At 36.8% G+C, this 17,829-nt stretch overlaps 1 protein-coding gene across 1 annotated transcript in view; it reads right to left on the bottom strand.

Moving 5' to 3' along the window:
- Window positions 1-17,829, bottom strand: part of CRB1 (crumbs cell polarity complex component 1) — a 116,709-nt gene that overhangs the window by 18,389 nt on the left and 80,491 nt on the right. Inside the window, exons 7-11 of the mRNA XM_085312955.1 lie at window positions 16,234-16,775; window positions 15,697-15,862; window positions 11,635-12,541; window positions 8,567-8,695; window positions 6,019-6,145 (exon numbers count right to left, since the gene is read on the bottom strand). Of these exons, the coding sequence (XP_085169081.1) occupies window positions 6,019-6,145; window positions 8,567-8,695; window positions 11,635-12,541; window positions 15,697-15,862; window positions 16,234-16,775 (1,871 nt within the window). The remainder of the gene's footprint in view (window positions 1-6,018; window positions 6,146-8,566; window positions 8,696-11,634; window positions 12,542-15,696; window positions 15,863-16,233; window positions 16,776-17,829) is intronic.

Raw genomic sequence — 17,829 nt, 5'->3', positions numbered from 1 at the left:
GCTTATCAGTGTAGTTTTAATAACATTAAATGTGAATYATAACTTCCAGTGCATGATGCTTGTCCACGCACCCAAGAGGATGAAACRGTACCAGCTGGAAGAGGCTATGCCAGCAACACTGGTGCACATCAGAGAGGATAGCAGCAGCTACTTTAAAGCAGAACTTTAATTCTGGGATATGAAATCCACCTCCACTTTCAAGTGTCATGTATATGCGCAGCTACAATAGGGGAGGGTATGCTTTGTGCGGGAGTGCGGTCCCACAGGTGAAGTTGAGGATAGTGCTCAAGAAATGCTCAGCAAACAATTTCAAATCACAGCCTGCACTGTTAGCCGGCGGTGCAGGGCCTGGGTGTGCCTTCTGCGCCGCACAGCACGGGCAGAACACGCTCGTGAGCTTAATGGGGCCTCGGGGCGCTCTTGAAACACAAAGTAAAATGAACAACCAAACTCTGCATCATTTTTGTTCTCTGGAGATCTATTACAGATAATAGTTATCTAAGTATTGTAGACAGCAGACTTGCTGGAAATCTGGGGAGAGAGGCCTTWTTTTTTTTTTTTAAGCTACAGTAGTTCATAGTTCTTGAAGTAGAAATTTTGAAGAATTTTTCACTGCAAACAAAGATTTCTCAGTTCTAGGGAAAGATCACTGTATCAGAATATAAGAATAAAATTTAAAATGCTAAAAATTAATACATAGCATAAAGTGCCCTCTATTGAATTTTGGCTGGCAAGCCAGGAAAAATATTTACAGCTAGAAAGAAAACTTATTTCATCACTCTAGGTTTGAAGCAGTTTTTTTCCTTCTTTTTAGTTTCACCAAGATACTGTAGTCACATGCTTTGAGTATATCAAGTATTAATCTAGTTTCTTAAAAATTAAATGTTCTGGAGGTAAAGGAATGCACATAAGCATACAATGTTCAAGATAATTTCAAATTCATGAACATGTAGGCTCTTCGTAACTAAGATCACAGTAAGATACTGCTGGCAGTCTGAATTGCTTTGGAGCTTCAGTAGGGGAGGGTCACACCCCTTTTTTAAGGGTCAGAAGTAGGAGCTGTTGTTGATAGACCAATCCTGTCTTTTCCATTCTCATGTGTACTTCCTCAGTGAAATACATTCTCCCTTCTTTGCAAACTCATTTAAAGAGTATCTGTTCATTTTTCCCACAGATGATGTAAATTCCTTTGCTTTCCCTCCCAAGACCTCCACTGCTGCTGTCTTTCCCCTCTTTTCTGAAATCTTTCTTTTCTCTYAAGCCCTAACACTGTTCTTTCTCATTAACAGTATTTCTATGAGACTTAGTCACTGGCATCTGAAGAACTATTTGAATCATAAGTTCAAAATATAAAAATGGAGAGATCCATTTCTGATAGTATCAGTATTCAGAATCATAAGCCGCACTTCCAAAAATCATGAACTTGCCTGTTTGCTTTTTTTCATTTGTGTATCTCATATCCTTCTAATCCTGAGCGAACTGAGATCACAGTTTTCTAAGCTGTTCTCCGCATCCAAAATCATACGATCCTGTTTCTGTTTTTTTTTTTCTTTTTTTTTTTAATAATGAGGTCCTCACAAAATCATTTGCCTGTGGGAGCTTGTTTTCTAAATAAAAAGTAAATATCAAAATATTGCAATGAAATTACAAAAAGTGGAAACACTGGAGATGTATGGAGATCTTACTGTCCTTTACKTTAGACCTGAATGAAGGCCTTTTGAACCCCTTAAATCCTTAAATAAATAAATAAGTAAATAAATAATTCTTTGAGATTGGATGTATTTACATAACTGTATACATTTAAATAATCTACAACTCCATTTATTTTTAAAAAATATATTCAAGAACCTTATTTTGATTAATCTGGCTTCCATTTTTTTWATTTTTTTAAACCAGAAACATCAAGTCAATTCTTCACTGGCTTCTTTGAAGATTTAAAGACTTGTACRTTGGATGGTCCCAACCTGACTACAGGTTGTATAGGACTACAGTAGCTCAAYGGAAAGAGATGACCCGTCAAAATGTTAACAGAGCCCTCCTAACACTCAATGACTTTGTAAGCGTTGACAGTAAATATGGAAGAAAAGTAATAAGAGTCACTTTAAACCATGTGGTTAAAATCCCTTTCCCCCTGCCTAATTGCTTTGGGGACTTGTTTATTTAGCTGTGTGTTTATAAGACACCAAGAGCTACCTGGGGTGGGGTGGGTAATTAACCTTGATAGAGTAGCACAATATTGCAGCTAAAATGGTTCCAGTGGCTGAACTGCTTCATTTGGAGCTATGTGCCTGGCCCTGCATTGTCAATAGGCCTGTAGAGCAAATAAGGACGATGCAGCCTTAATTTTTGTGTGGTATAATTACAAAGCGTAAGCATTCAGAAGTCATGGCACACATAAAGCAAATGAAYGTAGTCATTAGCAGAAAATGAGAAGTAGACATAAAGAGACAAAGGCAGAATGTTTATTTTGTGTAGAAAGATAGGAAAGTTATGTACACATGCACAATGCAGTTGAGCATACAGATGTACAAAGAGGAATGGAACAGCATTTCTGGAGTTAGGAGATGTTCATAATGACAAGGCATTAGAGGAAGGAAAGAACTCAGTTACAGTAACAGAGACTATTTTTTGTGGTATGTATTCTGAAAAAGAAAATCCAAACTACCGCACTGCTATGAATATATTCTAAATGTATATATCTTCATATCATACATATATATCTTCAAATCCCTATAAAACCTGTATGTCATATTGTATGTACATTCTCATATCAAGTCTCTTGTATTAAAGGGAAGGAATTTTGGAAACTCTATACACATATATTCTTTGGGTTTTGTCTTTTCATATAGCTAGAGCATGTTATTACATGTATTGCTTCTTAGCTTTCTTCAATATTAATATCAAAATTAATTTTGGTTTATTGTAGTAAATAGTAAATCTTCAAAACTTATCGGTCTATGACTGATAAGTCATAGACCTAATTCTGTTGTCTATCCATATTCTATGAGGTACTTAAAATGTTTAATTTAYTTACCTGGGAGTTGAGCTAAAACCAGTAGTAAAAATCCTCAAAATTTTATTTGTGAAATTTTGATTTTAAAAAAGTCTTGTTTTGAACAGCTTTGGTTAAAGGTATCAGCTTTTGCATTAGAATTTTCAAATTTTGTTATTTCTTTACTTTTAGTAAAGAAATTCTGAAATGGTATGCTAGTTTTCATTTCAAATTATTCTGATATGTTTTACTTTTTCATTTCAATATTATTGAACAAGTAACATTTTAATACAGGATGAAGTAGAAACTGCTGTTTAGAATAAAATTTCCAACATAATGATGTTTATTAGTTTTAAATTTCTCTTTTAAATGAAGGCAAAATGGCATTTTAACTCAAAACAAGGTGAATGTTGTCATTTAGGTTTGACTTGACTTGGTATTTTATATCAAAAAACAAACATGTCAAAAGCTTTCGTCATGTAAAATAACAAGTTTGGTCACATTACTTTTTCTAGATGAAAAAACCCAAGCAATCATATTATCACTGAAAGAAATTCAAAAATGCTGTTTGGTTTAGAGATATTGTTGTCTTGGACTGTGTTATGTTATTCAAAATATTATATGTGATTTCAGGTCAGATAACTAAATACTGCATCTAATATAATACACAGTTTTATTCCTGATACTGCTACATTAATTTTACTCCAAGTAGTGGAACATACCTTCCCATGCAGTATTTACTACTTACTTACACAGGAGAAYGGAGCTTTTAGCTGTGTAACAATTTTTATAAGAAATCAACAAGAAAATTACCTCAATCACTTCTCTTGTAAGGTAAAGATAGCAAAGAAATTATCCTTGTGTAATACACTTATTATAAATAGATATGTCGCGCCTAGGTTTCCATACCAAGATGGGTGCTTGAAACAGGAATATGTGACATATCACAGGGATGAATAATGGCATTTTCCAAAAATGTGCAAAACTTATTTTTTTATATACTTTTTAGTGATACTAGTGTTGCTGCAGTTATGCTCTGAATGGTAGTCACACAAATAACTAACTTCAGGACATTGATTCTTGGGCAGTGACTTTTGCTGTATCCTACTGTGGCTAAATGGTAACCTTAACATGTTCATTATACCCATTTTAAGATGTCTGAATGCAATGCAGAAGTAAAGGTGGGATTTGCTTTTTATGAAAACTCAAAGTCCAATCCACAGAAAGTTGACTTGGACTGAAGAAGCAGGGTCAGGTTTGAGGCAGAGCCCTATAACATCATGGGGCTCAATAATTTGTGCAAAAGATAARCTGTTCTCTCAGGAGTCATAAAACCTAAGTATATAATATTAGCTTCTCTTTCCTGTAACTCAGCTACATGCCATATCACTTCAATTAGGGGGCAGGTTTAGCTCGGTTGATTAGAGCATGGTGCTGCTAATGCCAAGGTCGTGGGTTCAGTCCCYGTACAGGGCTATGCTGAGGGTTGGACTAGATGATCTCCAGAGGTCMCTTCYAACCTTACCATTCTATGATTCTATGATAGTAACGTACTGTCTTACACACACTTACTCTTTTGAATTGCCACTACTTAAATGACTAAAAGGAATACAGAATCTATACTAATATAATATGATCATGACTATCAAAAGAAATGGTTGCACAGTTCATGAATGCTTTTTGTGTTAGAGCATTGTTCAGAAAACAATAACTCACTTTTTTGTGATACTGTTTTGTATTTAACAGTGTACTTCAGTTGCRCCTACACTCTCAAAGGCATATACATATTCAGATATTTTGCTAATCTGATTTTAATCTGGTCTGTTAATTTGGTTTTCCCAATTGTCAGGCCCCTATTATTTTTATTCTTTAAAGAATCCATGTAGAACCAATCAACTGAACTACCTTGATTGCTTCCTGTGAAGAAAACCACCTCTGTATTTTGTATTTTTGTATTTTGGTACTCATATCTGTTTATGGATAATGTAGATTTACTTCAAGTTGTAGAAATCTTTTGACAAACATACAACAAATCTATGATTTTAAAATCTGATGTGCCTACTAGGCATTTATTGAAAGAAGAATCATGATGAAAGTGCCCTTTTAAGACAGCTGACTTTTTTTTTTCAATGAAATACATTGAACAGGCTACTAATGCACTGGTACAGGACGGATACCAGTGCAGGATTGCTACTAATTCAGATAGGTATAAGAGTGCATTCAGTACGTTGCTAATTGGTAGTCCAAGCCATTATCTAATTATCTAGAATTACTATATACAGTTTCAAAAACGCGAGACCAAACTGCCAAAAAATAGGAATGAGTATGGTATGCGATACAAAGATAGCGATAGCTGTAACATTTAATGGTAAAATTAGCCTCTCTAATGCCAATGGACCTTTGTCACTCGTTGCTGGGCTTGAATGCCAAAATCAGTATATCTTACTGGTCTCTTTAATGTGTACTGTGTCTTACCAGTGTGTTCCATTGTTGCAGGCTGGCAGCATTTATGTGGCAAAATGTTCTGGTGGAGATGAGATGAAAATTTTTTTAAGATCTGCTAGCATTTATTCCAAAAATAAGTGAAAGAACTAAAACAGATCCAAAGTGATAAATGAAATAGGTAAGAACTTGGCCCTGAACATTTGCATTAYGAAGTTTTCATCATTCACTTTGTTACAGTATGTTAAAAGGAACATACTGTTACCTAAAAAGTTTGCTCCCACATTTAAAACCAGAGTTGAAGAGTGATTATATAAAATTAAGCATTTCACATATGTTCAAAAAAAAAAAAAAGAAAATGATTTTTAGCTCTGATATTTCTATTGCTTTTCTAAGCTCTTTGGTCAAGGCATCTTCTGTTGTTTCAATGGCTTTAAAATACAACATTTTAAAGACTGCTAATAATCTTCCTGTTCACCCCAYTCAACTGCTGGATCATCATCCATTCGTAGAATAAGATAGGAGAGRAGCTGAAAGAGATTCTGCCACAGTAGTAAAGAGACAAAAAAGGAGAGGTCGCTTACATCTATCTCACAGCGGTCTCCAGCATAGTTTACATCACAGAGGCAGTGGAATTTGTTGAGCAGATTTTGGCAGAGCCCCCCATTCAGACATGGATCGGAGCTGCATTCATCAATGTCCTTTTCACACCTAGAGGAAAGATTTCAAATAGTGAGCATCTGAAATTGCAAATAAATGCATAAAACAGGCACATTTTAGTGGGGGGGAGAATGTTATATTTGAATTCTGTAGTATATTTCCACACATGCATATGATTTTATTAACTACCTTATCAGTCACACTTAAATCTTGAACTTCCTGTATTACTTTCAAACACTGGTACTTAAGTGGGAGTTTCATTTCTATGAGGCATTTCACGCTAAATGATGCTTGGTAATGTAAAATGAAAGTCTGTGTATGATTTAGAGCCAGATCAAGTGCATGTTCTGCTGAAAGCCTACTTAACCACTTTGTTACTGGGAGCTGAGGACACTTTTTCCTTCTCAGTAACTTGGATCTAAGTCAAGCAAATATGTGTTTTTCACAGCTGAGTACCGCTGGGAAGGCTCACCTTTTTTTCTCAATTAGAAATGCCAAAAGATGCCCAGCAGAATCTGCTGTCTGGTCTATGTGAAGAGAATTATACAAATGTCAGGTACAGAATAGTATCTTAGAAGCTTAAATAGATATCTTTAAATATTTTTGAATTAATTTTTATGAGAAAGGAAAGTTGAGTTTTCACAATTTCAAGAGAACCAATTTAAGAATGTGCAATATTGCTTGAAGCTAGAGTAATGATTTAGTGATTTTCTGTGATAAAGCTTCCCTTTAATTCTTGCCCCCTCTTTTCTTTTTAAGTTATGCTAATGGTTAGTTTTGCCAAATAATTCGATCTAATTTGCTTTTGAAGAAGAATGTGAACAACTCCATTAGAATTGTAAAGAATTTCTTTGTTTGAGAGTTTTGAATTTTCTTATTAACTGATATATTTGAATTTATTCTAGAAAAAGAAGTCTCATATGTGTAAGGAGAAACCTTCTCATTTCAGTTTTGAAGATCTCAAACACAGAAACACTACTAGTTTACCTAGTTTGGCAGCCTGGAGGAGGAGATGATAAATAGTCAACTTTAGACGACAGAGAAGAATGCCTCACTGTGATGGTAAGTTAAAGTGCAGTATGTGTGGTGCAAAACTGCTGTTTAATATGAGAACCATGGGATCCATAAAATGGAGATTATTGCCAGCCAGTGGGATGGATGCAAAGATGGTTCATTCCCAAAAGTGTAGTTAGCAAGTTGCCTGGCAGTGGAAGGAAGAAAGAAAAAGTACTTTTCTCCTACCTTGAAGCCCCAAGAAAAATCACRCTGAAGAACTGCTTGAGACTATGCTTATAATTTTTTTTAACCTTTTTTGAATACTGTGAGTTGGCAAGAGGACTTTCTGGCTGAGTTAAACAGTACAACCCATACATTTCTGCCAACTACATTGTGCATTGAGTGGGTGGAAATTTTCACTTCATCTGTTATTTGCAGCTTACTGTACTTGTTTCATAAAGTCAGTGAGTTATTAAGTTTTTGAGGAAATGAAAATCTTTTGTTGAAAATTGCTTTGTTTTTGCAGCCACATAGCTTAGTTCTGCTGAACTTTTGGATATTATACTCTTATGTAAGGTTAATTTCACTTAGGGCAAAAGTCATTAGTTTTCTGTTTCATCATGTACTATATTTCCTTTCTTGTTCTCCAGAAAGTTACTGTACCTATTCAGATTAACCTACCAGGACTGGGACAATGTCTTCCTATATTTCCACAGCACCTAATACACTTAGGCCATCAAGCCTCCTTACTCAGGAGCTGTTGGTAGAGAATTAATAAATACTAAGTGTGAATTGTGACAATAATACTACAAGATACAAATTTATCTATGAGGAAGGCTGATGGACCTTTCTATTTCAGGCTGAACTAGTTACATGTTAAAACTTCTCAACTTGTTTTTTAGAAARTAATTCAATTTTCATATTTGGGCATTCAATAAGAAAGTAACAAGCTACAATGCCACTGGGTGTTTCATATAATACCATCCCTGTAGGATGATAATAGATTGTATAGTCAAAATGGATTTGAGTTAAAATGRAACAGCTTTGCCTATTCATGTATGAGTGTATTATAACTGATTTATATATTTGTGAGTGGGATGTGTATGAYTATGTGTATTCATGCATAAAAGGGTAAATTTCTACCTTGCCATACATAAAAATAGCATGGAATAATTAAAAAAAAAAAAAAAAAGGCTTGTATTCTGTCTAAGAAAAAATATCTTGCACTGGAGTTAGTGGTGTTATATTGGAGTTAATTTTTCKGCATTAATTAGTGATTTTTGTCCAAGTAAAAGACTATACTTTCAGATTCTCAAAATCACTTAAGGAACTGCTGAATTTAAAAAATGCTTTGTTTCTGTTACTGTAGGAGGTGATACCCCTGTAGATGTTACACTCTAGACCATTCTGGAACTGCTTTTCCAGGAAGACAGTGCAGTATTGCTCTACAAAGATCTGCTGGGCAAAGCATCTCACCGTTCTCCAGTAAATCCTGGTAGGCACATGCATCTCAACTCTCCACTGAGATCAGTACAGTTGCCATAATTRTAACATGTAAGATTTCTCTCTTCATTCCCACAAATTGTATATGGTAATCTTCTGTATCTAGATAAATAGCAAGGCAACGGCAGTAGTTAATAACACTTTCCTTGTTCATTTCTGAAAGTCTCTTATTCTCTCAGCTTTTCGTTTAACATTGGTCTGTTATTTTAGTGGTAAGTATTTAGCCTTTCTACCTTGCAAATTTATTGTTTGACTAAGGGCCAGAATCTAGACTGGAAATACAGTGAGCAGTGCTCCTGCTGCCAAACACTATTCCTTACAAGCAGGAAGAGCATCATGTTTTGCCTGTAAATGAACACACAGTTTCAGAAGCTGCACAGGGATGCAGCACATACTTGATGCCTCTCCTTGGTTTCCCCTCTGGGAGAGAAGTCCTGCACCAGTGTGCAGGTTATACACCRGGGCCTGGAATACATGGGCAATTTGCTGCTGCCTGCCTAATTACGGAAAGGCAGCGACTGAACAGAGGGAGTACTGGAGGCACTTACTGGTATATTGCCCAAAGGAAAGAAAGCAGGAAAGAAAGCAGGAGATGAAGTTTAAGTCCCACAGACAGTGGCATGGAAGGATATGTTTTTGTTTAATTCATTTAATTTGTTGAATTTGGTTTTCCTTTTCCAAGCATTTACTGGCAATTTAATAATTCATTTCTGAGCAAAACCCAAAGGGGACAACCCTGAGGCTAGATTAGTGATCCTAGATCTGAATGATACCTGGACAGCTTAGCAAGAAAGCTCAAAAGAGAGAATTAGAGCACAAGCTAGACCATGTTAGTCTTGTCATATAAGGTATCTTCAAACCACAGGAGGTCTGACTGCTCACAGAACACTCAGCAAAACTCAACAAAGGACAATTTATCAATTTCAACAATAAAAGCCTGCATGTCCTCCCAGAGCCCGTGTGAACAGCTCTGTGTCTGGTTTTGCAGTTCCTCATGTGGCCCCTCTTCCTACTCCACCTGCTGCTCTCTAGTCCTCTTCCTTCAAGGCAAGGCTGTTTTACTAGCAGGAGAGAAGCAGCAGGAAAGGCAGTGTCAGTACACTCAGGTCCATTACCAGCCCTGAGATCACGGCAGTTTGAGCCCTATTACAGTGTATGACTGCAGAGAGCATAGTCTAAGAATATTAAAATGGATTTTTATAACCTACTTTCTCTAAGAAAAATAAAAGTCTTTATATTCAGACTAGCATGACTGTACAATGAAAACAACCCTCTCTTGGTAAGGGATTAAACTTTTTAAGGACTTTTGTTGAAAATGAAGTTAGAGGACAGAATCTTGTGCAGAGGAGTCAGTGGAATTTAACTCCTTGTGGCCTGTTCTGAACATCAATTTAAAGAGGAAATCTGAGCCAAACTGAGGCCTTCCAAGTATCTCAATTTTTGCAATTATCAGAGCATTTAGAAGATGATTAATATGTGGTATATTTCTTTTTGGTATAGGCAATACTCCTACTGTAGAGGGAGCCATTTATGGGGCTAGAATGCAGTTAAAATCTAATTTCGCTATAGCTTTTAGTTCTGGATTGTGACAACTCAAGAGAAAACCTGAAATTATCTGAAATTATTTTAACCCAAATAATCATTTGCCAGGAAACTAAAAACCTGTATAAAACATCATTGATATATTTTCCCAAACCACCTGAGTGATTCAYGTATTTGACAATGTTAATTTTCAGTGTGACTTGGTTCCTAATGTTGTAGAAGAATGTTCAGTTCTAAGAGCAGCTTAAATTGTTACTACCTCTACAGCTGTTCATACTGTCCACAGTACTCCCATGGTGGAAGGTCTGAGGGTTCACTCCCAAATCCTCATCATGCAAAAATTAGCCAGAGAGTTCAACTTACAAATTGAAATTGTATAAATTAAACCAGCTGATTTTAACAGAGCTGATTTGGAGTCTGTGAGAGACAGGCCCTGTTTTTTTTCTGTTCACAAAGAATTTGAGTTGTTGCTCTATATAATTGTAGCCTACACAGCAGGGACAAGATGGTCTGTTTGCACCCTGCAGGGTGCAGCAGGCTGGGCTGACTGGTATCCTATGGAGGAATATGTAGGATTTTGCTTTCTCTAAGAGAAACGGGGCATGCTCAGAAGGGAGAAGTTTATGGAGTGCAGAGAGGAGCAGGTAATGGACAGAGAAACAAGGAAAGAGCCTGCAGCCCTAGTAGACGAGTGCCCGAGAAGAACAGAAAGCAGGCATGTAAGGATGCCTCAGAGGTGATGGGAAGAATGGACTGYGTGGTGTCTGCAACCACTAAGAATTGCTGAGTTGGGAGAACAAGCCTGAAGGAAGACTCGCCAAGGAAGGATGCTGCGGGGAAAACTTCTTTACAAACTCTTTTATCGTTGTTTTATCTTACCCACTACGTCTGAATTTCTCTACTTATAAAGTACTTTCTTCTAGCGTATATTTTAACAAAATATAGCTTTAGAGATTCAAAATCCTTATAAAGATGCTGAATATCTACCTCAAGGCTTTGGCTGACTTGTAGTCCTGTCACTGGGGAGCTTGTATGAACTGGGCTGGCAGAAGAGTTTTGCATGTCCCCTGTCTSCTTCTTGCACTGACTCATCAGTCTCTGTCTGGACTAGCGTCTCTTTCTGCTGTCTCAGTCCACATCTGACTGGTCTGTACAACTTTTTGCACTGCAAACTCTTTATAAGTTAATTCTGCAGCCCATAATTARTGTATAAATAGATGCATACTTTGAGGGAGAAAGAAAACCACAAAACAATAAACAGACAAGGTAGTAGGGTGAAAGGTTTCATCATAAATTTCCACAACTGTTTAGAAAATGAATTTAGTATGTGTTTGACAATGTTTGTTGTTACTTGAATCATCACTGTCTACAACTATTCTCGTTTCAACAGAATCTGAATACAGGTTTGTAATGTCCAGTTAAAATGGAGGTATCAATGGTGTAATAATCTCTCAGAAGTGACCTGACAGAAACATAAGGACCTGACTTGTTTATAGTACCTGCAAAGTTTTCCGGTGAAGTTACCAGCACACAAGCAAGAATATCCATTAATCCCATCTATGCAAGTGGCCCCATTTGCACACTGATGGCCACGGCAGTTGTCTATGTCCTCTTCGCAGTTTACCCCTGTGTAACCAGGTTCACAACTGCACTCATAAGAGTTGATCCTGTCAGTGCAGTTTCCATGAACACAGGGGTTTGAAAAGCATTCATCAATGTTGGTTTCACAGTGCATGCCAGTCCATCCTTTGGGACATATGCAACGGTAGGAAGTATAGAAGTCTTCACACATCCCATCATGCATACAGGGATCTGAGCTGCAGGCATCCAACTGCAAACAGCCAGTAAYAGCAGGGTTTGCAGATATTTTGAGAAATTGTTCATCTTGAGGTTTTTTAGTATGGACATCAGCATTTTCAAAGTACGAAAGATAAATGCCACCGATTTCTATGGTGCTCATACATCCTCGCAGGCCGTCCAGATTGTCAAAAGCCTTGTCAGCTACATAAATGTCTATCTCTTCTCTTAAAAAGTTGAGGCTTCCTGTGGCAGTTGTGCTAGTTGCAGTGTCTCTCTTATTATCTATATCAATGTGCCATCTAGAGGCCTGGGACTGGGGTTCTATCATAGAGACTGTCACCTGATGCCACTTCCCGTCACTCACAGGTCGTGAACTAGCAAGGGTCAACTTATAAAAGCTGTTGCCGCTTTGCAATTGAAAGTGTAATTTGGAGTTCTGAATACTAATGGTGACAAACTCGGGCTCCTTCTCCGCATACAGCAGTATCACATCAGTATCCCTAGTTCGAAAGCCAAATACGATATTCGTGAGATCTCTGCTGATTTTTCCGTTGCTTCTGTAAAATATCGCACTGCTTCGGCCACTAAACACTGCGTTAGCAAGACCTGTGCAAAGATAATAATTGAGAAACCAGGCCAACTTTAAACCAATACATGTAGAGCAGTATTTTTTCAGTGCCTCATGCTCCCTGTCATTTAAGTCCTTTTGTTTCTACTGGAAAACATTCAAATTCTAACCMTTGTCCAGGTTGCCTTGCCTGCTCTTTGTGGCTATAAAAATTACAGGCCAGGACCAGTACCAGATTTGCTGAAGCCAACAGAGCTATGCTGATTTGCATCATCTGAAGTTTTAACTCTAAAACTTCTGGTATGTTCCTTTCTAACTTGGGAAGGGGGAGGGTGACCTAGATCATGGCCTTATTCACAGTTATGCAAATCAAAAGTATCTCTATTGCAGTTAATGAATTGCTGTAAGTGTGTAATTATAGTGAAGACCTGAGCTTCAATTCTCTTCATGATGAGAGCCCATCAGGAACACATAACAAAGAAATAATAGTAAAAGACCAGGTCTACCAAAGTCAGTGGGGCTGTACTGATTTACCTGAATTGTTGATGGGGCTTGATAGCTTTCTGAAGATTTCTGGCTATACCCTAATCTGACTGATGTAACTGTACAGACAAATGTTACTTTAAATGGTATTTTGGCAAGAGGTTAAATGAATATATTAGTTAAATCAGTATATTATATTAAGAACCACAAAGACTTTTTAACTATTAGTTATTTCTTCTCATTGTAGTACTTACCTACAATATCAGTTCCTGTATTAAAATTGCTGGTGGAACTCAGAGAGGTACCTGATTTATACTGCTATGAGTGAAAATTGATGGGCAWCATTATGGCAGTTTTATGGCCATCTTCACAACAATATTTGGCCTCTTTCATTAGGATGKTTTCTACTAAAAAGTACTAACTCACTGGACTGTAAATTTGCACATTCCAAGATTTATGAGGATTATAGATARGCAGGAGAAACAGGAAGGAATTTCTTCTGTTTGTACTTCAGACAAACTTGGTTTGCAAGATCCTGGCATCTTAAGATGAGTGGATCTCTGAACTCTCTCTGGGCTCAGTAAATCTTGGTAAAAAGAGCCCTTGGGAGTTCCAGTAAGAGATTATTACCAGGGAGCAGCAGCAGACTAGAATGTGCCTTTCGCTATGAAGTAAATACTAAGAAATCAGTTTACTTGAAACCCTCTGAGGATGCAGACACAGACAACAAGCATCATGAATAATTATATTGCCCAGTGACTTTATACCCTGACACTATGTCAGTAGATGTATACCTACATTGCTTGGCCCTCCAAATGTGGTGCCTCTCTAATATGAAAAATGTYCCCAGAGGAAATGACAGTAAAAAGGAACTTGAGGCTTTTCAAAATTATTTCTGAGTTTTTAAAAATTCCACAATTTTTATTTTAAACTCAAAAGCTAAAAAAATTTCTGCAGAAAAAAGTCRTGGCAACAACAGGGCATCTGGAGGTAATTTTACCCTCAGTTGTGATGCTGATCATAAGGTTTCACCTTTACCTGATGCTCCCTGCATAAGCTTTCTATATCTGCTTTTTGTCTTTTTTTGCATAGTTGGAGTTCGTGTTTTCCTAAAAGGGCTTGCTAATTGTAACCATGTAGATAGAACTMTACCCACAGTTCCTAGAAAACAGTTCTTTTTCTGGCTTAGCTTAAACCAGTTTCCAGAACATAAGACACCAACCTGGCAAAGAGCTTACCGGCCAGTATAACTGCTTTTCTCTGACCATGCTCTGTTGGAAATATGTGGTCATCATTCCCCCACACCCTTGCTTTGCCAATATGCTGGCAAAACTTACAAATATAGACCTGGAATTAGACTTTTATGATCCTCAAGGTAGGCTTTTATATTTCATTTTATGTTGTGAACAGAACCTGACACCTGGAGCTCAGCTTAAGTTGCTGCCCAGTACAAATGGTACAGTTACTGCTAAAAGTAATCTGGTTTGCTGGGATGGCTAGGGGMTAGGAGGATCAGTGGAAAGTTTATCTACAGAGGAGTCTATATCATGACTCTGAAAAAAMTAGCTAAAAATTCAGCTTTGTGGTACAGGAATTTTTGAATATCCATTAGGGAAACCCCCTACTACTGCCACATAAAAAAGCACTGAAATCTAAAGGCTTGCTAACAGTGTAAATGGTGCTGATTTTAATAAAAGGAAACAATTTCCTCTTCTCTGCAAGATAGTTTGTATTCTTTACTGTGAAATAGTAAAGTTTATGAGAGAATATATTTCGATGTTATCATTAAAGACATGCCAATTAGAGAAGATGTAAATATTTTAATTTCAGTTATAAATTTTAAGAAGTGCTGCAGTACCCACKCTAACAACCTCAACAAAGAAAGCATCATATAGGTCTGCCTGCAAATTATCTATGCTAGATATCTTTTGTTGACCAACTTTCTCGTTCCTAAGAGTCAGCCATTCTAATAGGTTTCATCAGACTTTGTGTGAATTAACCCTCCTTCACTTCTAGCCCCATTAGGGCTTTCTTTGATAGGAAAAAGAAAAAAAATATAGCTTCAAAATACTTGCTTTTTAAATTCCACTTCAGTTTAGGGAGGGGAAAAAGAAGGAGGAAAGAGAAGAAGGAGAGAGATATGCAGGATGGCTATTCTTAAGATAGCTAATGGCCATCAGTTTTCAGACTAATACAGCTTGGCGTGCAGGTGCTTCATATGAAGATACCAGTTTAATAACTGTACTGCTGATATGAAGATGCCTAAGACTTTCTTCAAACACATTTAACATTTAAGAAAATGGAATGATACAATGTAGCTTGCCTTTTCAGAAGGAGGGAGAACACATGAAAGTTAATCCAAGACTGGATTTCCTCTTATCTCTTTGCAGTAGAAATATGTGAGGTACAGTGGTACTCTGGCAAGGCAGTGATCTACTGAACAACCTTGACGAGTTGTGCTGAGTAAGTCAAGGGTAAGGGTCCTGTAAACATCRGTATCTAAGTCAGGGTGTCTGGCTGAAAATTTCTTTTCTGTTTTTTGTAGGGTACACTTTTTTCGTTAATATTATTTACAGTACTACTGATCATTATTATAATATAGAAATAGGATCTGATAGAACTTTAAAGGAAGGGAATGCTGGGTTTTAAGGATATGTTGATGAAAGTTTCTATTCTCCAAAGATGATAGGAATAACTGAAATGTACCTACATTCAAATCCTTGGTGCACCAGCTGGCATTGTGCTTCATGAGGACAGGGCCCAAGCTCACACCACTTAACTTCCTCGCATGCTTTCCCTGCTGTGTTAGGGGGACATGTGCAGGTGAAGTCATCCCAGATTGAATAGCATACACCACCATTGTGGCAAGGGTTAGACTATAAGGAAAGAGAAGACACAACCTAAGTATGAGTAAATTTTGGTGGAATCCCCCCTGTAATGATGAGGGACTGCTTGGAAAAATGATGAAGTATTAAAGTGCCAGTACSAGGACTGCATATCATGTTTAATTACTGCTGAGCGTCAGTATTTCATCCTTAAAATATTTTCATTTTCCCCTATGCCAATATATTTTGTTATTGATACTCATTATTTGTAGTATAATTAAAAAAAATCTGCTCTTTCTAGCATTTTTGTATATTGTCTTAAGATGTCGTTATCGTCATATATTGTATGGAAACATAAGAAAAGATCTTTAAAAGTACCTATTATAAACATATGAAAATGCTCTAAAAAATTGTATTCTTACCTTGCAGAGGTTATCACCAGCACAGCCTTTAGTGACATTGATCAGGGTTCGGTTGACAAGAGRATTCAGTGGATTAGTGATAGGAAAGAATTCCAGAGGTTGGTTATTCAGTCTTACGTCTTGGATACAGCCTTTGAAATTTATATCAGTTTCTCCACTATCTGGTAGGCCTCCAATGTAAAGAATATCCTTCCTTTGGATGGTTAGTACTGGAGTAGAAATAACGCCTAGGTATTGGGAGGACTGGAATAATTCCATCTTATTTGGTTCTATTTTTAATGATATTAAGTAAAAGTTTCCATCATTCATAGCGTGTTTCCCTAATAACTTCACAGAGTTTGGAGCTAACAGTGTGAGTTTCCCACCTTCCAAGTAGACTTTTATGTAGAGACAGGTACTGTTTCTCAGAGCCAGTAACAAGCCAGAAGATTTGCGTGTTCGGACAAACATTGATATATTCACATTTTCATTCTGAGTGGCATCAACAGAAAATGTAGCATACCCTGAGGAGTCTTCAGATCCAAACCGGCCTGGAATATACTCTTCAAATTAGCAAGGAAAAAAGAAAAAGAAGAGGGGAAAATAAAATGGTTAGGGCTAAATGACAAGGCAGCCAATACAGTGATCAAATAGTTGCTTTATAAATATTTATTTCTGATAGTAAGATGTGCTGATATTTACGGATGAATGAAGATTTGATTCAGCTGCAAATAGCTTCAATTTCAGAATTCCTGTTAGCCTCCATGGCAGTAGCATTAAGCCCATTACAGTACCAAATGTTATATTATTGGGCATATTTTTCCCCTTTATTATTCTCTGTGTAATGCTGAGTTTACAAATGATTAAGCAAGCACAGATTTATACAGTTTTCCTAGACTGGTTATCAGAAAGATCATTTTGAAAAAATCCTAGCTGCTGTGATCCTCTGCTGATTATGGAAGTTAATATAATTCTAGTATTTCATGGGTTTTTTGCATTGATTTCAATCATACAAATAGTCTAAAAAATGCTCAGTAAAACCCTCTTGTGTAAAACCTTGAAACAGTGCACCCCTTTTGTACTGCATAGGCACTACGTTTCTTCAACAGATTTTCTATTTCTGGGACTCAATATGTGCTAATATATGCCAACTTCTATGCAGTTATGAATCCTGCTCTTTCCTGTGTATGCCCATAATGCTATTGTGTCATGGGGGAAAAATGATCCAGGATCCAATAAGCCTTTTTGTTTTTATCAATTAAAATGATTAAACCAAAAACATCTGTCTCTCTCCCTTGCTCTTTATTTTCAGTAATGATTTTCAGACTTATAAGGATACAAAATATGTAGTCCAAACCATATTTTATTCTGATGAATTATCTCATTAAAGCAMAACAAAGTGTTTCTATTTTTGCATTTTAAGTTTTGTGATCTTGTCCTCAATATTATAGACTGCCTACCTAAGCACTTTCAAGGGCTATTTTTTCATATATTAAATTAATGGAAAGAATAAACCAAGTTTTTAAAAAAAGAATGCACACACAGCTAAACAGTTGGAGTTTCGTTTTGTGCAGTAAAACTCCTGGAGTGGGACCTCATAGACAAGTTTCTAAGTTT

The sequence above is a fragment of the Rhea americana genome, unplaced genomic scaffold (assembly GCF_003343005.1).
Source record: "Rhea americana isolate MKP2758 unplaced genomic scaffold, rheAme1 scaffold_371, whole genome shotgun sequence".
NCBI classification, from domain to species: domain Eukaryota; kingdom Metazoa; phylum Chordata; class Aves; order Rheiformes; family Rheidae; genus Rhea; species Rhea americana.
Note: the sequence above shows the minus strand (reverse complement) of the source record. Positions and strands in the feature narration are given on the sequence as shown.